Source organism: Pinus tabuliformis, chromosome X, assembly GCF_031772625.1.
Source record: "Pinus tabuliformis cultivar Carrire ecotype Pingquan chromosome X, CPIR1, whole genome shotgun sequence".
NCBI lineage: Eukaryota > Viridiplantae > Streptophyta > Pinopsida > Pinales > Pinaceae > Pinus > Pinus tabuliformis.
Window position 1 is genome coordinate 1374935248 of NC_142308.1, and position 23484 is coordinate 1374958731.

Consider the following 23484-nt stretch of genomic DNA (forward strand, 5'->3'; position numbering starts at 1 on the left):
CCGACTCCCACAAGCAGCACTTGTTGTCTCTTGTGCATCTCACCCCTTCATTAGCTAACCAGTCCACTACTTTGTTGGCATCTCTATGCACATGTACAAAACTAAGAGTTCTTAGAATTCTTAGGTGCGATTGAATTCGGTAATAGACCTACAAAAGTCTCCAATGTCTCGAGACTTTGTCTGGTGCAGTGCTCGTGCCTAGCCGTTTGACAAAATTAATTATTAATTCTGAGTCAGCCTCAATGATTGTGTTATATAAATTGTATTCAATCAAAATATCTAAGCATTGCTCAATGGCCATGAGTTCAGCCTTATTGTTAGTGGCTCTCTCCAGATGACTGTGAAAAATGACTTTTATATTACCCTCTTCATCTCTTATGACTCCTCCATAACCAGCGTCCCCAGGGTTAACTTTTGAGGCTCCGTCTATATTGAATTTTAAAAAGCCATGGGGAGGGGGTTGCCAGAAAGCCTTTCCTTCTGTTATGTGCTTTGTTGTCTTATTTATGCCCTGAGGGAAATGTGACTGGAGACCCAACAGTTCCAGAATGTGAGCATCCCGATGATCGGGGGTTTTTCCAGAGGTTGCTTCCGAAGGGCATTGACAGTTTCTTTGAGTTGTTTTAGGATTTGAGCTATGATACTTTGTGCTGAGCCAAATTTATCTTTGAAGATCCTGTTGTTTCATTCTTTCCATACATCCTAGATCAAGAATCCTGGAATCATAACCCAAGCTGTGTTTACTGTCTCATTGTCTGAGAAGTCCTTCCTCCAGTTCTTTAAAGTATCAGTGATGTCATTTTCATTCCTATATGTCTGCGTGAAGATATAGGCCACCCAATTACTTAAGGCTGAGGTGAAAGAGCATAGGTTGAGAAGGTGATCCATAGTTTCTTCCTGCAGGCCACATAGTTGGCATCTTGATGGACCAACAAAACCTCTTTTTCTGAGATTTTCCCAAGTTAGAATCTTTTTGTGCTGAACCGGCCACTTGAACAGTTTGATCTTCGTCCAGTGTGGGTTGTTCCATAGGTCTTTCCATGTCTTGTCAAGGCTTAGGTAGTTAATTCCAGTGGCTATTCTTTTGGCTTCTTTGAGGTTGAAAATTCCTTCGTTGTTTCTACCCCATCTTAGTTGATCATTCGAGGTTGAAGTCAAAATTTGTCTCTTTTCCAAATAGCTTCCAGAACTTTAGCTTGGGTCTTCAACGGGGTCTCTTCACTATAATCTGGTACCTTCCAAATTCTCCATTTACTAGTGTCCTTTGACTGATCCCAATAGTCACTTACTTTTTTCAGTCCTTTGTTAATGGTATCATTTTTGATGATTTCCAGTCCTTCTCTGCAAAGGTTATGTTCCTGTTGCCAGTTGTCCTCCCAGGACCAGGCAAGATTCCCATTTCTGATCTCCCAGAAACTGTGTTTTTGAACTAAGGCTCTGTTCTCTCACGCCTTGTTCCAAATATGGGAACCTCTGATGTGTCCTATCATTCTAATGTGGTCCATTTCTTGCCAATCCATTACATATTTATGTTTCCAGAGTTTAGCCCAGGGGTTTCGTATTTCCTTTAGCCATCTCCACCAAAGTTTTCTCCCAAAAACTTTTCTTAGAATGTCTGAATCATGGAGACCCAAACCACCATGGGTTTTGGGTTTACAGAGCTTGTCCCAAGCTACCAGAGCCCATTTCTTTTTCTCCTCCCCTTTACCCCAAAGAAAATCCCTTTGGATATTCCTGATTTGCTGTAAGACACCTATTGGTGCCGGAAGGGCTGAAAACATGTAGATTGGAATGGTTTGTAGCATTGCATTTGTGAGGACTAGCTTCACTGCTAAATTCAGGGTTTTGCTTGTCCACTTGCTGACTTTGTCCTTCAATTTATTAGTTACATAATCCCAGACTTCCTTGCTCAGAGTTTTGTCAGTGAGGGGTATTCCCAGATATTTTGAGGGAAGACAATCTCTTTGAAAGCCCAAAATTTTGGAGAGATTTCTTTTAATTGAAATATCAGTGTTGAAAAAGAAAACTTTTGATTTTGTGAGGCTTACCTCGGTACCAATAGCCATTGCGAACTCATACAGGATTTGTTTGAAAGCTTTGACTTCCTTGGCTATGGGTGTGCCCTGCAGCATAGTGTCATCCACAAATTGTTGATGAGTCAAAATGTCCCCATTCTGAGTGAGTCTAAGTCCCTGGATTCTTCCTTCCTCCTTGGCTGAAATGATCGCTCTACCCAATCCTTCCATCATGAGAATGAAGAGGAAGGGGGAGAGAGGATCTCCTTGTCTGAGGCCTCTCGATGGCCTGAAGGTTCTGGATGGAGAGCCATTAAGAAGAATTGAACAACTGGTAGTGGTAACAAGAGCCATGACCCATCTTATCCAGTTGTGGTCAAAGCCATATGCTTTAAGAACTTCCCTGATATAAGACCAGCTTATCTTATCATAAGCTTTCACTATGTCCAGTTGTATTATCATACCTGCTTGCTTATTGGTCTTGAGGGAATGCACCACTTCGTGAGCTTGAATGATATTATTGAGAATTTGTCTACCTTCCACATATCCAGTCTGCTCCTCTGACACAAGTGTTGGAAGAAGGGGTTTGAGTCTGTTAGCAATTACTTTGGAAATGATTTTGTACACCACATTGCATAAAGCTATGGGTCTAAATCTGTCTGGAGTCATGGATTTTTCCTATTTGGGGATTAAGGCTATGAAGGATTCATTAAGCACTCTCAGAACTGATTTTGATTTTCTCGAGTCCTCCACCACATCTAGAATGTCATGTTTGATTGTTTCCCAGCTTGTTTTGAAGAAGTCAACATTGAAACCATCCGGGCCTGGAGCTTTCCCATTGTGCATCTCTTTGATTGCTTCATTGACCTCTTCCTCCGTCACTGACCTGTTGAGATTATAATTGTCTTCCCTGGTTACAAGTTTTGGAATATGCTGAGCAAAACTCTTAGTAAATTGAGATTTGTCTGTCATGGTCTCCTCTGCTATACTTTGAAAATGTTGAACCAGTACAGCGTCCATTTCCTTGTGAATGTTTTTCTCTTTTCCTTGAGGATCTATAAGTTTTGTGATCCGATTATGTGCCCTGTGTTCAATGGTAGACTTGTGAAAGAATCTAGTATTTCTTTCCCCTTCCTTAATCCATTGCACTCTGGAAGATTTCCTCCTGCTTGCATCTGTTGTCCCATTCTTGTTGAAATGAGTCCGCTTGCATTTTCCTTTCCTCTGTGAAGCCTTCCGTGATGAGAATTTGATTAAGTTTCTGTAAAAAAAAAGTTCACTTCTCCTTTGGCTTTGAATATGTTGCCAAACTCATTCTTATTCCATTCTTTGAGCTTTCTCTTGATGTGTTTGAGTCTCTTATGCAGGAGGAACATTTTTGTACCTTGGGTGGGCATTTCTTCAGCGCACCAATTTCCGGTGTTAGTAATGAAATCTGGGTGAGTAAGCCAGACATTTTCGAACCTAAAAAGTCTGTTTCTCGGGGTTCCGATAAAGGAAGCTTCCAGCTGGATGGGTCAGTGGTCCGAGCCTCCAAAAGGGAGGATGAAAGCTGTCATGATGCGACCGGTGAGAAGGAGATCCTCCGTGATTATGAATCTGTCTAATCTCAAGGCTACTTGGGAAGTTCCTCCTCTCTTATTGTTCCACGTGAAGATTCCATTTATTGTATCCATATCCACTAGTCTCATATTGTTAAGGAAGTTCTGGAAGGCTATTGAGTCTCTACCCAATGTTCTGGTTCCTCCTTTTTTCTCTGTGAGATATCTGATCATATTAAAGTCCCCTCCCAAAATCCAGGGCATTGTTGGGTGTCTCTCTCTCAGCTCCTCCAGAGTGGTGAGGAGCCTGATTTTGTCTTCCAGAAGTTAAGGACCATAGACATTTGTGATCATGTAACAATCCTTGTCTCCCCAAGGTTGGATAGCCATTGAAAGGTGGTTTTTGGATGCCTCAGCATCCAAGATTCCAAATTTCTGAGGATTCCAGCTGAATTTTTTGCTTTGACTTCTAGGGACTCATACTTAATAAGCCATTTCCTATGCATTTCTCTAATTTTATCTACTGAGCATTTTGTTTCCTGTATAAACACTATATCTGGTTTTTCTTCTTTTATTCTATTACTGAGATTTTTTTTGTTTTCTTTTATTCCCTACTCCTCTAATGTTCCAGGTTGTAAGCTTCATAATGATGGATTTGTAAAAGAGTAACTGGTGAGATATTTCATCTTACCTGAATTAATCGTGAGATTTCCACACTCTATCAGCAATTCATTCTGTCTATTTCTTCCTCTTTTCTTGCCTAGGTTTTTGGTGGAGTGTCCTGATATTATCTCCATTGATTTAACCCCTCCGTTCTCTTGGATATCATGGTTCCTTTTGACTCCTACAGCCTTTGTATGAGACCTTCGGAGGAATAGTTGTTGTACTCTGTCAAACTCCTCTTGTAGTAGAAAGTCAATTCCTTTGTTGATTCCCTGCTCTAGAAACTTTTCTAGTTCAAGGTTCTCCCTCTCAAGGATCTCCTGTAAGTCTTGGTCCTCCGTACCTCCTTTACTTGGGGTCATCTCATGGTCCCTTCCTAGTTCCATAGTGCTTGGTGGGTTCTCCTTTTGTCCCTTGTATTCCTGTATGATTTCCATGCTATCCTCTTTTTCCTTCTCTATATGATAGTCCTTTGGTTTCTTGTGCAATCCATTTTCTCCTCCCTCTTTTTCCAAAATTTTGAAACTGTTATGACTTAGTATCTTGCTTTCGCTAGGTTTCTTTTGGGAATTTTTCCCCCCTCCTTTCCCTCTGCCTCCCACTTTGGTAAAACCTTCAGGGTCTTTTCCTTTGTTGGTTTTCGAGTAGTCCTCCCTTTTGTTGAGTGGGCAGTCTCTGAAGAGGTGCCCATGTTCATGACATTTGCGGCATCTGAATGGGATATGTTCATAGTCAACTGCCTGTACCCATTCCTCGTCATAAATTTTTAGGATGACTTCATCCGGGAGTGCTCCTGATAAGTCCATCTCTACACATATGTGAACAAAGAAGGTATATTTCCCTCGCAGAGTCGCCTCTGATATTTTTATAAAATGCTCTAATTTGTTACCTATAGCTTTTAAAGATTCCGACAACGAATAATCTAAAGGTAAAGAGTATAATCTAATCCATACCGAGACCGATGTGAACGTTTCTCGCTCCGGAACAAAGTTCATCACCCAAGGTTGCATGTAAAAGCCTACGGCTGCATAGAAGTAGGGTCCTCCTTCAAAAACTCTGTCTTTGTCCTCTAGGTTAGTGAAAACCACTGTGAAGAAACCCTTGGAGCCAAGATGTAGATTTATTTCTCCCTTCAATTTCCAGTTGTTTCTTATCCATGTATACAGTGCTTTCTCCGTGGGCCATATGCCCATGAACTTGCAAATGACCGCATAAGTCGCCATGTGATCTTTGTGCCCCTGTAGTGCGGGATCATTTAAGACCACCCGAGGTCTGATGTTAGCCTTGGGCTTTCAGGGTCCCATCGCATACATTTTCTCAGTTCTCTGATTGCTATCACCAAGATTCATTTCCTTCCTATCTTCCTTGTGGGTCCCTTCCTTTTCATGGGAATTGTTGGTTCCCGGCTTATGAGTGCCAGTTGTTTTTGTCTCTTCCTCCGTTGATTTTCAGAAATTGTTCAGACTCGCCTCTTTGCTTTTGTTTGAAACCACGTTACTGTAGGAGGGAGTGGAGCTCCCTCCTCCAAGCTCCTCCATTGTTACCAGCTCGCTCCTATCGCCCCCTGTTCCAAACCCTAGTACCTCAGAGCTCCTATCTTCGACCCTAACCTCCTACATTCAATTGTTCCTCCTTTAAGTATTAAAAAATCATATATATATATATATATATATATATATATATAATTTGTCACATTGTTTGACTTGATTGAATATTTATTATGGTATGTTTGCCTTATCTTTGAACTATGTGTCGCTGACTATTATGACATAGAAATTGAGTAGTGAATGGTCCAGCGACTCTTACCAGGGAATTCAAGGCACCCAGCTTATAATGATGCTTCCAACCATGCCTCCTTTCACGGGAGACATTAAATTAATCAAGGCCGATCAACCCATTGGTCGAAACTCTGTTTCCACATAAAGTGTGACTAATTTAGGAATTTGTTGTGCTGTCTAGATTTAGTTTTCAATCCCTCCACCTAAAATCCATGAATGAATCAAAGATGCGAATATTCACAGATACCTCAAATACATTTATCAATGCGGGGTGAGTGCCAATTCAATTGTCTAATTACCCAACAGTTTGTCAAACATCCCCTGCACATATTGAGATAAAGTTAATATTATATATTAGATATTTTTATTTTAACTGAAATGAAATTTTGTTTTAGTTATTTTAATTTATTTTAAAATAAAATAAAATTTTAGGGTGAATTTTTTATAAATTAAGTGGAATTATAAATTATAACAAAATTGTTATTAATATATACTGTAGTTTAATTAATAGATAAAATATGATCTTTAAAAAATGATTTGTGAACAAAACTTGAGTATGAATAATACATAGAATTTAAATGTTTTATGATTTTTTTAGAGGTTGAATTTATTTATTTATTCAAAAATGTATTCATTTTTAACAACAAAAAATTATAATCTTATATAAAATTGTATTGCACAATTTTGGTGAAAAATATCATTTTCTCCATACATTAGACTAAACCTAAATTATTATTATTATCTAATTTTAAAGTCATGACCAAACCAAACAATACATTAATATATAAACATAAATTAAAAAAAAAAAAATTATTAATTTAATAACCAAATAAAAAATAAATAAAAACATTTCTAACTGTATTGATAATAATGTACGGTGAAGTTTTCAATAAATGTTCTTACTGCCCCGATACTAAAGAAAGAAAACAAGTGAGGTGGGGTTAAGTTGATAAGAAGTCAAGGTCAGTTAGAAAACGAGCTTTTATGGTTTTGCCTAAAATTGAACAACTTGCATTATCTAAGTGGTGTATGTATTTTTTATAATCAATCCACTTGCCAAGTGCATGAATGAGCTTTCAAGATAAGGACAGGGATGGATGGCCTTGCGTGTTCACCATTTTCTAGACGAAACCAACGCCCCCATAACATTTTCAACCTGCCAAATACAATGTATTTCACCGCTCATAGGAATCGAATGGTGTATTATATAAAGGCCTTTGCATAACACATAAAGGAAAATGATATTCATTGCACAACCTTCAAGTCAGGAAAGGGGCACCATTATAAGATGTTCTTTTGACTTTAACGCATATCAAATCTTCAACGCAACATTACTCACCATTTGTCGTGTGAGCGTGTAACTTGAGACAAGTAACTCATGGTAAGTCAAGCCCTCTCTTAGTGGCAAGTTGGGTAGTTCAAATTGATGTAGTCTAATCTCTAAAATAAGAAGACTCCTTAGTTCAAGATAGTATGGGCATGGAAGAATTAGTATGCACACCACCTACTTAAGGAAGTTTTAACAAAAGTAGGGAAGAAGTAGAAGAACAAATCTCTTGTAAAATCCCAGCGAATGGTGACAAGAAGTTGGACTTGAAAACCAATTTAAGTATATATTACTTTTTTATACTACTATGTAATCAATTTGTGAGAATATACTCATGTAGGAAATGTTGGGATGTTCCCCACGGAGGGTGCCTATCCAACAATCGATGAAACATATACGAATGAATTCAGGTTTAATGAGGAGTGGTAGGTAGCCCCCACCTAGCAACCTTCATGGCCACCCTGACCCCAAGAAACTCGACTCAGATAGGGTAAGTTCTCATCATCTTTGCATGTAACCATGTGAGCGCTCGAGAAGGTACATTGACACCACAAATCATTCATTTTCCAGTTCAGGAAAATAATCATGGTTTTGAAAGGGTAAGTATGTCACTATAATACTTTGGAGTGGGAGGAAGTTAGATATGCAACAAATTGAAGGAAATTGGTAGCCATAAAAAGACACAAACTATGGCGAAAATTCACCAGATGGAGCAGTCTTGGGCTAACAGGCCAAGCACCCAAGAATCATGCAATCTCAAACTTTAACGCTCGTAATCTATCTCTATTGTTCGAGGTTTTCTTTGGTTGTTCATGCTTCTCCTTTGTGTGGATCCTTATTTCTCAGCTAGTCATTTTCATCCTCATTTGATTTCCCTTATTATGCTACTTCTTCTGCTACAGTGCATCATTAACTAGTTATAAGTCCCTCAAGACAAGGCCATTGAGGCAAACCTAGTTTTCCCCCTTCTCTTGCTTTCAACTCCCCCTCCCTACATAGCACCCGCAATCAAACCTCATCCAAAGTTGCCATGGAGTGATATAGACGTATAATCCTCGAAGTTGTTTAGAGGGATATTTCAAATATTGAAGATTAGGTTGGGTCAACTCATTGGTTCGTTCTTGACTCTCATGTGGAGTGGGAGATTGGAGACTAGATCCCTAACGTTGGTAATTCCACCAAGCCTAGGGCATTTTCCTACATGCATACGATCGATTTGTATTGGCATGTTAAAATGTTCATGGACAAGATTCTCACAACAAAGCAAATACTCGGTAGGAGCTTATTATTTGTATGGATGAACTCATGGAGAAAATGGACTCTGTAAATGGCCAAATAAATTTGTTGTTCAAGCATGTCGCTGGCATTGAACTCCCATTGTCAGATATTAGTGGCGATTCTCACCCACCTAATGAGACACACATCCCAATAGCATGAGAGCATTGAGAGCTTAGGCTCCGTTCACTAGTTTGTATTATAACATGATCTTGCCTATTAGTCCATGTAATATTTTCTTTATGTTTATGGGTTATGCTTTTAGATAAATGGATTAGAAACAGTAGGGGCAACTTAGAAATTTTGAGTTTATGCTAGTTTCCCCAATGGCAAGCCAATAGAGACTATCTATGATGTAATTTTTATTTTTCTAAAGTAATATAATATCTCTAATCATACAAAAACAAAGGAAATGTTGGAATGTAACTCTTTTAAGTATTTGGCAAAATAAATCAATTAGGTTTTTCTTGGGCATTTTAATAGTCACTATGATTTTAATAGTAAACTAATAGTTCTTGATGTAAGTCAATTGCACGTTCCGACCATAAATTTTGTTTAATATAAATATTCCAGCTACCGTTAAAAAGGGGCTATCCATAAAATTTTCACCTTGACTTTGATGTTTTTTGTGATTGATTATGCATAGTTATATATATGTTACTAAATAATTGGAAGCAATCAAGTATAATAATATACACTTATAGTACTAAATTGGCAATCAACTTAGAATAATATGAGATAAACTTTTTTTTGGGCTAAGTTATGTGAGTTTTGAGATGATTGGTGCGTCTAACTTGTGGCTTGAGTAGTTATGACCCAGGAACATCTAAGTTGTCAAAATCACTCATGGATTGCACTCGACCTAGGCTACACCGACCCTTAAAATAATTGGATTAAATTATTTTATTTATTTTTTCATTTTATTTGGGTTACTTTCTTTGACTTGATTGAATATTTATTATGGTATATTTGCGTTACATAAAAATTGAGTAGTAAATGGTCTAGTAACTCTTACGAGGTAATTCAAGGCACCCACCTTATAACGATGCTTCCAACCATGCCCCCTTTCACGCGAGGCAGATCAACCCATTGGTCGAAACTCTATTTCCACGTAAGGTGCGACCAATTTAGGAATTTGCTGTGTTGTCTAGATTTAATTTTCAATGCCTCTATCTAAAATCCATGAATGAATGAATCAAAGATGCGAATATTCACATGTACCTCAAATACATTAATCAGTCCGGGTTGATTGCCAATTTCAATTGTCTGATTACCCGAGAGTTCGTCAAACATCCCCTGCACTTATTGAAATAAAGTTAATACTATATATTAGATACTTTTTATTTTAACTGAAATGAAATTTTGTTTTAGTTATTTTAATTTATTTTAAAATAAAACAAAATTTTAGGGTGAATTTTTTTATAAATTAAGTGGAATTATAAATTATAACAAAATTGTTATGAATATATGCTCTAGTTTAATTAATAGATAAAATATGATCTTTAAAAATTGATTTTTGAATAAAACTTGAGTTTGAATAATAAATAGAATTTAAATGTTTCATGAAGTTTTTAGACGTTGACTTTATTTATTAATTCAAAAATATATTTTTAATAATAAAAAATTATAATCTTATATAAAATTGTATTACAAAATTTCGATAAAAAATATCATTTTCTCTATACATTAGACTAAATCTATATTATTATTATTATTATCTAATTTTAAAATCATGACCAAACCAAACACCACATTGATATATATAAAAATGAATTAAAAAATAAAATTATTAATTTAATAACCAAATAAAAAATAAATAAAAACATTTCTGACTGGATTGATAATCATGCACGGTGAAGTTTTCAATAAATGTTCTTACTGCCCCAATAATAAAGAAAGAAAATAAGTGAGGTGGGGTTAAGTTGATAAGAAGTCAAGGTGAGTTAGAAAACGAGCTTTTATGGTTTTGCCTAAAATTGAACAACTGGCATTGTGAAATTGTGTAATTTTATTGAACAACTTGCATTATCTAAGTGGTGTATGTATTTTTTATAATCCACTTACTTGCCAAGTGCATGAATGAGCTTTCAAGATAAGGACAGGGTGTGAAATTGTGTAATTTTATTGAACAACTTGCATTATCTAAGTGGTGTATGTATTTTTTATAATCAATCCACTTGCCAAGTGCATGAATGAGCTTTCAAGATAAGGACAGGGATGGATGGCCTTGCGTGTTCACCATTTTCTAGACGAAACCAACGCCCCCTGGATTTGAATTTCCAGCCAGCCTCCTCAGCCCCGCACACACTCAGCCGAACGTCACGTTATCTCTTTAAACACGGCAGCCATACACAACCGTCAATCATCCTTCGCCACCTACATTAATCTAATTAATCATAATATACAGCGAAATACTGTTAATCAAAAGATAATAATTCAACGATTTAAGTGCTGGGTCATGGCGGCCGCTGACTAGCCTGCCTTGATCTGGTCCCTTTTATTTGTTATAAAAGGGAACAGACACCTCGAACCTGCCCAGGGTTTTAATGGAAGGTCGACGGGACGCGCAGCAACAGGAAGTCTATTTCTTTGCTTCTTTGCCCTTTCTACGCTTCATTCATCAAGCTTTCGACTCCTGGTAAGATCTTGCCTTCATTTTGTTTGGTTTAGAGAAGGTGGCTAGATATGGGGACTGTTGTCCTTCCCGCCCGGAATTTTCTGGCTCATTATCAGAGCCATACGAGTGATGATTTCATGGGCTTCATTTACCCCAAGAAACACCAGCAACATCCGCAATCGAATCGGAAATCTGGTCATGGTCATGGTCATGGCCATGGTTTTTCTCCCCAGAAATCTAAGGTTAAGGGTGAAAACCCTGAGAAAAAACGGCCCTGGAAGCCCAAACCACAAGAAGAATCATTTCCTGAGGTGGGCAAGAAGGCCGTCAACAGAATTCATAAAGTCGGTGACAGAAAATTTGGCCATGTTGATGACCAGAGATTGAAGAAAGACTCAGCGAAAATTCCTCTATCAATGGGGCAAGTAACGATTCTGAAGCGAGGACAGGCATTAAAGCCTAACAATAGTAATAGTACAGGTCAGCTGGAAATTGCAGTCAAGACAACGGGCGCGTTATTTGTAAGACCGACCCAATTAGTGCATCAAGATCTGACACTTCTTTCCCACGATCGAACAATGAAATCAAGATCGGTTCCCTCAATGGAATCCGAAGGGGCGACACCGCCAGGATTCGAAACTGAGATCGCAGAGGAAGGTAACGGCATGAAAACCCCCAATTTTCGTGTTTTTATTTCGGAGAAATGGGCCGGTCCAGCGTTTGCCAATTCTCCAAGTCCGAGCTCCTTGCCTTTACCCAGTTTCTCGATCAAGAAATCCGGCAAAGAGTCGGCTGAAATCGATAGATTTGCAACAAGGGATCTGCGGCGCCTGCTCGGTCTGGATTAAGCAGGCTGCGTCTAATTTTCCTGGATGTTTAGGTCACATGGTAGGTCTTCAAGCGCTCTCCGCGATTCTAAGGTTCTTCCCCTATTTTTGAAGTGAAGAATCTGGTCTCGTAAGCTCCCGAGATTTCTCGTGCCAAGATGTGCAGCACATTCTAACACCACGGATAATGAACAAAATAACCAGCCGAAAACTCATCCGTTCTGTCATAATTAGTAAGATTAAAATGAATGATACCAATCGTAGCAGTCCCCTAATCAATACTTGTGTATGAACCAGCAGCGGCAGAGACAGAAGGGAAATCAATACAGAAAGAAAGCATACCCTGGATGGTAGGTCGGGTTGGTTGCATTATTTGAGCAATTACCATCGGAAACCATTTCCTTTCAGGGGATGCATGTGATGAATTATTGATGTCCACAGGAATTTAGGATGATAAATAATAAAGTAGTATGGTACTCTGGCCTTTATTCAGGATTGTACAATATTCAACATGGGCTTATGTAACCATGGTCAGTAAAATGTATTATTGTGTAGGGTTGAGGAACTTTTGTATGGCCAGAGTTCTATATATTTACAATTTCTCTATACAATTTCTCATTTTCTTCTTTATATGTACACTGCATTGTACTGCAATCAACAATGTCTTATTGAGCGTTAATATTTGAATGGTGGTTGATGTGTTGACCATTAATATTTGAATGGTGGTTGATGTGTTGACTGTTGCAGGTGGTGTATGGTTTTTCAGATTTGAAAAACAATTAAAATCCAATAATCTATATATTAATCAATATAAAATTTTGTACACCAAATTAAAAGAAGGTAAATGTGTTCAACTTAAATGAATTAATATAAAAATCCATAATTTACTAAATAAATTAAGTAGTGATAGAAATTGGAGGTTAGAAGTAGGTAAATGTTTTTAACTTAAATTATTTAATGTAAAAATTCATAATTTATTAAAAATAGGTAAATGTGTTTAACTTGAATGATTTAATATAAACATTCATAATTTACTAAACAAATTAAGTGATAGAAATTGGAGGTTAGAAGTAGGTAAATGTTTTTAACTTTAATTATTTAATGTAAAAATTCATAATTTACTAAATAAATTATTTGAAGTTGAAGGTTATTTTTAATTTAAAGAATATATATTCATTTTCATAACGGAAAGTTGAAAAATACTTATATTAATCGAATTATGAAAGAATCGTGGAGTGAATGTGAAATACCATAATTAACCAGTGAATTAAATATGCATTTCAAGTAAATATTACGCCTATCAAAAAGTATTTCAAGTAAAACATTATCTTTCTCATTATTTAAAATACTCAATTTTCAAATTTAACCAATAATCAAATTTGATAAACTTTTGATGTCTAATATATATACATTTATAATCATATTTCTTTAAAATATGAAATGTGTAAATTTTTAAACATAATAATAAAATTAAGCTGTAATATCATCATTGATGTAAATATTTATTTATTTTTACTGCAATCAAATAGATGGTTATTATTTTTAAATTATAAATTATTTTTGGAATTTAATTATGGAATTATAAATTTTGCAGTTATGTGTAAACACTGTTTTATTAGGTAATTAGTTATGGAGATAGTTATGGAGATAGTTATCTGTTCCAAAACTAAATCTTTTTTTACTGAAAGGATCAAGAGGATAGAGGTATCTGAGATCAGGTGAAGAAAAAAAATGGGTTAAAGAGTCAGACAGCTATGTCTGGTAATTAAAGGGTCATACAGCTATGTCTGGTAATTAAAGGGTCAGACAGGTAAAGACCAAATAGCCAGTAAACATTAAAGTCTATGAGGAGAGAGAGAACACTCCTGAAGTCAGGGGTAGCATGGGAGAGATTTACCGAATCATGTAATCTCATGGCAGGGAGGAAATTAAAGTGCATATCTTGTTTTAGATTCAATCTTGAACATTTATCGAATCATGTAATCTCAGGGCAGGGAGGAAATTAAAGTTCGGACCTCGTTTTAGATTCAATCCTTCTAATTTCACTGCAGGGAGGAAATTAGAGTGCAGATCTTGTTTTAGATTCAATCCTTAGATTCCTGAACATTGTAAACAGAGGAGTAAAGAATTTCTGGTATAAGTTATTTTCCGAATTTTAGCTTGATAATATATGTAAATCACTGTTAAAAAGATTATAGACAAGGTCTAGAGTAAAATCATAGCAATAATAGAAAAAACTGAAGGAAAACCCTCTTTATAATTACAGAAAATAACTATCACGGGATATCAATAATATTATTATAGTACTTAAATATAGAAATACATTGGAAAATGACAAAATTCCTGTAACATGAATTATATGACAAAATTCCTGTAGCAAGAAGTAAAATTGGGAAATGACAAAATCCTGTAATATGAAATAAAAAAATTGAAAAAGATATGATTTCCGTAAACATTGTTAACACAATATTAGATATAGAGTAAAACTTTTGTCTCTCCTTTATTTAAATAAGGAGAAACAGTGAGATTAGTCTCTCAACCCAAGGAATTTCTCTCACACCAAAAAGAGAACAAATATGCTACAGATTAGCATATTCAAATTGGTTCCCAAATATGGTACCAAAATCATTTACTTGTATTATAATCAAACCAATGCATGGCAAACACAATATCTAATTAAGCAAAGCCCCACAGACAGAGAAACAGAAAGAAAAAGAAACAGAGAAACTTTAACTCACAAATAAATAAGGAGTTACAGTCCTAATCAGATAGCAAAACCCGTAGTATTTCAAAAGGATCTGTCAAAGAAGTTTTTCCCTTTTTTCTAACAGAAAAATATTATGAAATTCATAACTAAAACAGTGCAAAACTAAATGAGGATTAAACTCTGAGTCACAATAAAGCTCTGTATAAAGAGCTAGAGTAAATTAAATATTTTGCTTAATATAGGAAAAAATAACTTACAGTATTCCCAAAACTCAGCGTTGAAATACATAGAAAGAAACGATTTGAAACTTTGCATATAAAATGAGAAAACGCTCGTCTCATAAAAGATACCCATCGAAGTGTTGCATTCATACAAATTTAACAATCCAAGTATATGTAGAATACTACTAAAGGCGGTCAGCTTGCACAAGTGCCTAAAACTCTCACATACGGCCGAAGCCGTAAGGTTTATTTCAAGGTTTAAACAAGATTATGTGCAATCAAAATCTAACCATGGAATCTAGACCCCTGCGGCTTCGAAATTTCCATTTAAACAACTAACACAGTCTTATAAACTTGACAGCCTGGTCTTAAAGCCCAGACCTAAAATAGATTTGAAGTAAGTCAGAATACTCGAAATGGTCACGAACATTGACGCTGGTTGAAGAGTTTGCTGCAACTCCAAATCAAACACCTGTCCCGGAAATCTTGCCTTACACCATGACAGAGAGGTTGTGTTAGAATATGTGGAGGAATCGAAGCTTGCAAAGATGACATTAACTCTGTTAAAAACAAGCGAATTTGCGGATAAAACCTTAAATTTTTTTACCTGTGGAAAGTATGCAAGCAAGCCTTGCGTTTGCCAATTGCGTCCCAAGATGTTGAAGCAGTTTCAGAACCCTTTGCGTACTGTCAAAATGCCGGAACCTAGGAATGAACAGCCCGTAGAACCAGAGAACCAGAGCTGCAGGCGAAAGCAAATACCCAGAGCAGAGCAGAGCAGAGCAGAGCCATAAACCCTCAAAGCGAAACAATGACCAGATGAAACCACTATGTCGAGAAAAGAATGCCAGACATCTTATGGACCGCTCGATCCAGCCAACCATAGAGAACCGTTGTTGGAGTCGTCAGATCCCGAGGAGTAACGTTTGGATGTGGACAGATGGGAAACCTTCAGGCGGCCATCAAGCCCCTGACACCAGAGAGTAAATACGCATGCGCTCCATGGCGGGAATCGAGGCTATGGCTTGTACCATTTAGCTCTTGGCCAACCACGTACCCAATGCAATTAAACTCTTGGCCATAAATATTAATGTGGGAAATTCATTGTCGTGTACCACAATATCCCTGAAGTCTTTGTATAATGTATCAAGTGCTTAAAGCCCAAATTATTAAGTTTCATATGATTATGAGAATTGATCTTGTCTTTGTGCTTACAAATCATATGTAATAGGTTAATAACCATAATGTTCTTTTTGCCATAACTATGTAATGTTTGTGTTCAATACCAAAAAATAAAATAAAAAAAATCTTATTTCTTTCTGTTATAATGTTTATTAGATAGATGTGTCACATAAGCATTTTGTGAACACCTATATAATAAGTGGGTGTGATCTCTATAATGTTTTTCTATTCATGTATTCGTATTTTGAGCCTATTCTAATTTCATGTATTTTTATTTTGAGCATACTCTAATTTTATCTAATATTGGGTTGATACATTATTTGGGTTGTTGATCATCGAAAAGGGAGATTTGTTCGATGGCTCTGCAATCCTTGTCCTCCAACTGCTTGTTACAGGCGGAAAGGGTGTGGAATGTCGGTGAAATGGAAGTTTCTCAGACTACTCAGGGAACCCTAAGCTCTCTGATGGTTCATTTCGACTTCACTGCTTCTCGCAGAGGGATCCGCCCTTCGCCTCCGAATCAGATGGGAAGGCCATCCTCCAAGACTGCTGACTCCTCCACACTACTTCGAAACGCTGGATATTCATCTCCAGCGGTTTATACAAACATAGACCTGCCATGTCTGGAGACTGTGGGTATACTATGTAAGGAAGGACGGTTGAAGGAAGCGTTGGAAATCCTTCATTTGATGGACCAATGAGCGATTCAGCCTAGCATCAGGACAAATGCCTTGTTTTTTCAAGGTTGTACGAATATGAAAGCGCTAGCAGAAGGAAAAGTTATGCAGGCCCACTTGATCTAATGCGGATTGGAGACAAAAATTATTCTGGGTAACTTTGTTTTCAACATGTATGCAAAAAGCCAACGCATGGAGGATGCGCGGCAAGTGTTTGACGAAATACCCCTGGCAACTACCGCACTCTTCCACATGCAGCAGCAATATTGCCAGGATCTGGAGCTGGCTCTGCAGTCCCGCAATCTCACTGTTTCAACCTCGATTCCTCATTCAGGCAGCCAAGATCCTATTCATCTCCAGCAAGCGAATTTTCAGATTCAAATAATTCTTCTGACAGGCAAAACCCTGCTCCTTGGGGTCCAACCGTCTTTCACAGTGCGCCATCTCTTAAAGATACTCGAACAGAGGTTGGGGATCCCTTCCTCCCTTCTGCGGCTCCTCTTTACAGGTAAGCAGCTTGATAACAATCTGCCTCTTTCCTTTTATAATATTGAAAGAAATGCCACAGTGATCCTATCACTTTGACTAAGGGGAGGTGCAGTTGGGCAATCCTCTACCTCCAAAGGTTTTTCCTACAAAGATGCAGTACATGCACAGCCTGCCAAGAAGTCTGCCCAATCTGCCGAGGCCACCAAACCTTTCTTGGTGGACAAAATGGAGGAAACCCCTGCCATTGAAATCTCTCATCCATCTTTGGATGATCAATACCAGACATTTGCAGAAACAGCCCTCATTTGCAGATTTAATGGCCTATGAACCCACACTGTTGATCTATACCAGTGGATCCATTCCAATTGGACCAATAACTGCAAAGTCTTCCTCTGCTCGAAAGGCTTCTTTATTGTAGCCTTTGCCTTCAACGAAGATTACCAGAAAGCCTTAACGGGAGGCCCCTGGTTCTGGGGATCAGCTGGACTCTTCCTCTCACCCTGGTTCCCAGACTTTGACCCCTCCACTGCGGTCATCACCAAGCTTCCTATCTGGGTCAGGCTTCCAAACCTCCCTGCGCATCTATGGCATTTTGTTGCCTTTCAAGGAATCGAGGACACCCTAGGCCGCTTCTTGGCTACAGATACCTCAAGGGCGGAGAAAGGAATATATACCTTTGGCAGAATTTGTGCAGAAATAGACATTAGTAAAGGGTTGCTAGATCAGATCATCCTCAAAGTCGGGGACTTCCATTGGACGCAAACTTTGGACTATGAGAACACAGCCTTCAGGTGTCGCCATTGCCATCAGACAGGGCATCTCCAGAACTCATGTGCATCGTTCTTCGACAAAAAGAAGAATATCACTCGCAAATCCAAATCCAAGAGTTGGAAACCTTGTGATATACCCCCTATGGATGACATAGAGTCCTCTAGCTCTGATGAGGAGGACATTGAAGTGGAAGAGGAGAATTTGGAGCAACCAAAGGACGTGCCCTCAGCCCGCGCCGAGGATCCTTCTGCGCCTCTGTTCTCGCAGAAACGTTCTCATGAGTCTTCACCTTCTGATTCAGACAAGGAGTCTCCTCCTTTAGCACAGAACAATCTGCAAGTAGTTTCAGTCCAGCCAGGTCAAAATGGTTGGGTCAAAGTCAGTAAAAAGAAAGGTAAAAAAATGTAGATTGGAAGATTCTGCCCATACTGGGTAGACTCCCTAGACCAGCTCGTTCCTTCTGTCCTCTCTGTCATCTTTTGCTTATGCCATGGTTGCTCTTTGGGACCAAGGTTGATATCATATCATTTCCAGCTCCCTTGCTCTTTAGCTTCGCTTCTCTGAAAGCTCTGATTGGACCATATGTCTTTTCTTAATAGAATTAGTCTTATTTAGAAAAAAAAAATTATCTAATGTTCATTCCACATCTCATAAGAAAATAAATGTTATTGAATGTTATTGGATGCGGTGCATGCCTTATATATGAACAAAAGTGAAATAAAAATTGTCAAATTTGATACCAAAAATATTAAAATATATTTACAATTTACATTAATTACAAAAGTGTTTAACTATTTTGATAAATTTTAAATATATATGTGTATGAGTATATATATACATATATATAGATATAAAAAATTATGACAAAATAAAATATTACTCTAATATGCAAATATCTTTTTTTGGCTAAGATAATTATAGGAAACAAGTCTAGATAATTATAAGAAAGAATCAAATATATCTCATAACAAAAAAAACGCATCAGATTTCTCATTAAAAAAACATTACTGATGATTTGTTAAAACGATGGTAAGAAAAGTTTGATATAAATTCAATAAGCATTACTAGCAATTTACATTAACCCATTTTTCAAATAAACACAAAGTTAATCTATATATAAGTAATATTCTATTTAACTAAAAAAATATCTATCACTAATTTCAAAGATTTCAAATAAACACAAAGTTAATCTATATATAAGTATTATTTTATTTAACTAAAAAAATATCTATTACTAATTTATTCTATTTAACTTAAAAAAAAATATCTATCACTAATGTCAAAGATGATGTTTGCCTAGTAAATTTTCACAAAATCTTCCCTCTTGGCATTTGATCACATCTTCATTCTGATGTCTCCATCCATCGTAGCTCGGAAGAGGGATAGATTGAAAATAAAATCTACATTTTTCTTTTTTATACATCAATGCAAATCAGCGACATACAATTTAGTCAAAACCAATGTTATACTACATATAAGGAACTTGAATGGCAGTATTAATGCACTTTCATGTTATACTACATGTAAAATAATTAATAATAATAATATCTATTTTTAAGGTCACAGCCAAACCAAACACCAAATTGGTGTATGAGACCCTCTTGTTTGTGGGACAAGGGACCCACCTCGGCGCAACGATTTGACTGCTAAGTCTAGGAAGGCATATATACTCTACCTCCCTCTAGTTTTGAACCTGTGACCTCTTAGGAGGAAACACGTGCTCTTAATCATTAGGCCCACTCAAGCTATATCACCTCAACTCATGATTGACATGAAAGAAATAGGTTTTTAGTTTACATTAACAAAATGAAGATTTGATTAGGTTCAAAACTTCACCTCGTGATTGACATGAAAGAAATAGGTTTCTAGTTACATTAAAGAAATGACAACCGATTATATTTAAAACATTAGAAAACTATAATTGTCAAGTTAATATATAGGTTTATATATATATATTAACTTTTATCAATTTGTTTAATTAGATTACAAATATGGTTTAGTTATTACTTTAGTTTTATTTTAATTACTTTTAAATTTTATTTTTATTTTAATTACTTTTAAATTTTAGTGTAGTTTTGTTACTTCAATTTTATAATAATTTAGTTTAGTTTAGATTCATAATTTTATTTTGGTTATTAGTTAATAAACTTTTATATTATTAATTTTTAGATTGTAATTTAGTTTTAATTATTGATTTTTTTACTTGCTATTTTCATTTAGTTTTAGTTAATATGATTATAATTTATTTAAATATAATTTTAGTTTTATTTTGATTTCAAGATGCAAGCATGATCCCCATGAAAATTGGCAAGTTCTCATGGTGACTAAAATTCATGGGTGACATGAGACACATGTTAAAAACCTTGAAATAAGAGTCACAAATTTTTAAGCCAATCAAACGCCAACAAATTATTATTTTTTAATTAAAATTAAAAATACTCCAATGATTTATAAAGTTAAACATTAGAAGTTGTTATGGTCAGTGCTAAACTAATAGTGGTCAACAGACAAATCGATTGGTAGAGTCATGCCTCGGCAGGTACTAATAAGAAAATGTAGATATTGAGGTCTTTGTTAACATGTGATAATTTTATCAAAATACCAGAAAGGCAATGAAGCCACTTCACTTTGTTTATAGGCCACTAGGAACATAACAATTTAGCATGATTGCATCTATTACTTATAATTTAGGCTAAGATGTTTATGATTTGGAGCTTCCAAGATAGAAAAGCACAAAACTAAAGGAAATTACTCATCAAAACCATGACATATGTTATTTTTAATGATGATTGCTCATAACACATGGATTCAAGTGGGATTCACAAGGACAAGATGTCTAAGTTTCTTGGGGAATATTTCAATAAGTGACACATAAAATGGTGCACACATGTAGAATGGTAGGATATTTAAGTATGGGTAGCCTATGTAATGGATTTAAAATTGTGGAAGGCTACATTATGGAAGAGTACATTATATCAAGGAATAGGTAAGAACTAACTAGAATAGAGGTAATTTTATTCTTTAGATACCAAAAAAAGGTATTGTGAGATATGTAGAAAATCCTTGAAACCTTGCAACTACTGATGAAAGCAAACTGATCACAAAATACACAAGATTTTTCTACCAAAAAGTTGTGGAAAGAAAACAATGAATAGAAACACAATCACGCATAGAACACAAAATATATATGGGGAACCCAACTGAGGAAAACCCCTCTTGCTTTTATTGAATCAACTGAGCAATTTTATCTATTACATAGAATCTATTTCAAGCTTGAAGCTCCCTACAATACTGATCAACTCTACCTAAAGGCTTGCCCAACACTTAGGCAAATAAGGCCTGCTAGGAGCTTCTATTTCCTAGCGCAAATTTGCCCCTAAAAATAGGAATTTCTCTTATTTCCTTGCGCAATTCCCAAGAGAAATTGTCTTACACACAAAAAATTATGTACCATAAATAAATACATTTGTGCCTTCATTCAATCTCAATAGGCAATTTGAATTGCATGACCTACTAGGGCTAAATTTAGCAGCTGCTACTGTTAACTGAGAGTAAGTTGAGTTAACACAAAGTCAACTACTCAACTAAACTCAAGTCTATCTCTATTCTAGAAATAGAGATCAGTTAACTAACATGTACTATATTTAACTCCACTAGATGGTTAATTTTAGGCATCAACTAGTCCACAACTCACTTCATGCCATCTAACTCAGTGATAGGCCACATCACACATTTTAATTGAAAGCTATCTCAATTAACTATGAGATTGAATTCAAATTAGCATCTTTGACTAAGGCACAAGTCAAAGAAGCCATTCCTTGCTACATTTTCAACACTCCCTCTTGGCGAGGAAGAGATTCTTGGAAGAACCTTGTCCACCTGGATCTGTCTTCAACTCTACCAAGTTCGCTACTGCTGCAATTTCTCCCTTTGAACAAGAAGATTTATTTTCTTTCTTCTGCGGAACTTGCTTTGAAGGCCCATTCTTTCCCACCATGCTTTGTGATTTCACCACTTTAGTCATAATTTCTATGTACCCTGTGTACCTGGGTGTTTGCTTCTTGATATTGGGAGGCTCAACTCTCTTTTGGGTTCCCTTAAGCAAATCCTCTACCCACTTGACTTGAACTTTCCATACACTGGAAGCCTTTGACTGATTGGATTCCTCCACTCACCCTAGGCTATGGTCCTCATCATCATCTTGTTGGTCAACCTAACTGCCAACTAGCTTAGAATGAAACTAAGATACTGGTTGAGGCTCCATCTTGAGAGCTCTATCATGCTCTCGCTCAACCACCACATCTCTACTCTAAGAAATCTTTGCCTTGTTGCTCAAGGTTGCACATGCATCAACCTCCAATTTGTAGAGGTTCTCGATCCTGACACCAATTTGCTTGACTTGTCCTAAAGCAGAATGCTTGAGATAGGCCTTCCCTTTACTGAACATTACATCATACCCTTTGTCTTCAAGGAATGCTAGTAAGACAAGGTTTTTCTTCATTGTTGGGACATACATCACATTCTTGAGATGGAGGGAACCAGACTCCCTCTTAAAGCTCACCGTACCAACTCCTTTGGTCATGTATTTGTCATCATCTCCAAGCTCGATATGGAATTGCATGTATTTCTCCTCCAAACTGCTGAAGAATTCTTTATTCCCTGTCATGTGGAATGAAGCCCCTGAGTCAATGTACCACACACTACCTCAAGTTGAGCTTTCCATGCAAGCTATTAAAGAGAAATCCAATTTGAACTGAGAAGAGAGTGATTCTCCTCCTGTTATTGCTGCAACATGCTTGTTGGATTTCTTGTTTGGACATTTTGTAGCATAGTGTCCAAATTCATGACAATGAAAACACTTGATCTTGCTAAGATCCTTCTTTTTCTTGCCTCCATTCTGACTAGATTTGGTCTTGTCATGGACCTTCTTTCCCTTGGATTTCTTCCCTTTTCTAGGAAAGGACTCTTCATCATATGTCCTAGCTGAGAGTCCATCCCTTGTGTTCATCCTTATCTCTTCCTGCACAATATTTGACCACAATCTCTCCCAATCAAGGAGCTTATCTCCGCCATTCACAACATCCTAGAAACTATGCCAGGATTTGGGAAGCCCAATAAGAGCAAGGCTCATAAGATTTTCTGGTGGAACTGTCTCTCCAACACCTCCAAGTTCAACCCTCACTTGAGAAAACCTGGATAGACATCCAACAATGGACTCATTTTTGCCCATTCAAGTGTTCATTAATTTGTCCTTCAAAGCAAGTTTTCTGGCATCACTATTTCTTTCAAATAGATCAATAAGGGCCTTCCACATATGGAATGGTGTTTCCTTCCCATGCAACTTTGGAACAATATGGTCTCTAACTCCTTTTAGGATCATCCTCCTAGCTTTGG

At 36.8% G+C, this 23484-nt stretch overlaps 1 protein-coding gene and 1 long non-coding RNA gene across 2 annotated transcripts; one reads left to right on the forward strand and one right to left on the reverse strand.

Moving 5' to 3' along the window:
- Window positions 1-11061: 11061 nt before the first annotated feature.
- On the forward strand, window positions 11062-12722 carry LOC149145178 (uncharacterized). The gene has a single exon (XM_089448680.1). The coding sequence runs from the start codon at window positions 11285-11287 to the stop codon at window positions 12062-12064; it is 780 nt and encodes a 259-aa protein (XP_089304806.1). The 5' UTR covers window positions 11062-11284; the 3' UTR covers window positions 12065-12722.
- A 2344-nt stretch (window positions 12723-15066) lies between these two features.
- LOC149145179 (uncharacterized) lies at window positions 15067-16066 on the reverse strand. The gene is made up of 2 exons (XR_016264897.1): window positions 15579-16066; window positions 15067-15461 (listed from the first exon to the last, which is right to left on the reverse strand). It is a non-coding gene; the product is annotated as an uncharacterized LOC149145179 (long non-coding RNA).
- Between the last annotated feature and the right edge of the window lie 7418 nt (window positions 16067-23484).

Excerpts from the sequence above, each read along its gene's own strand:
- LOC149145178 (XM_089448680.1), top strand. The coding sequence starts at position 11,285 with ATGGGGACTGTTGTCCTTCCCGCCCGGAATTTTCTGGCTCATTATCAG.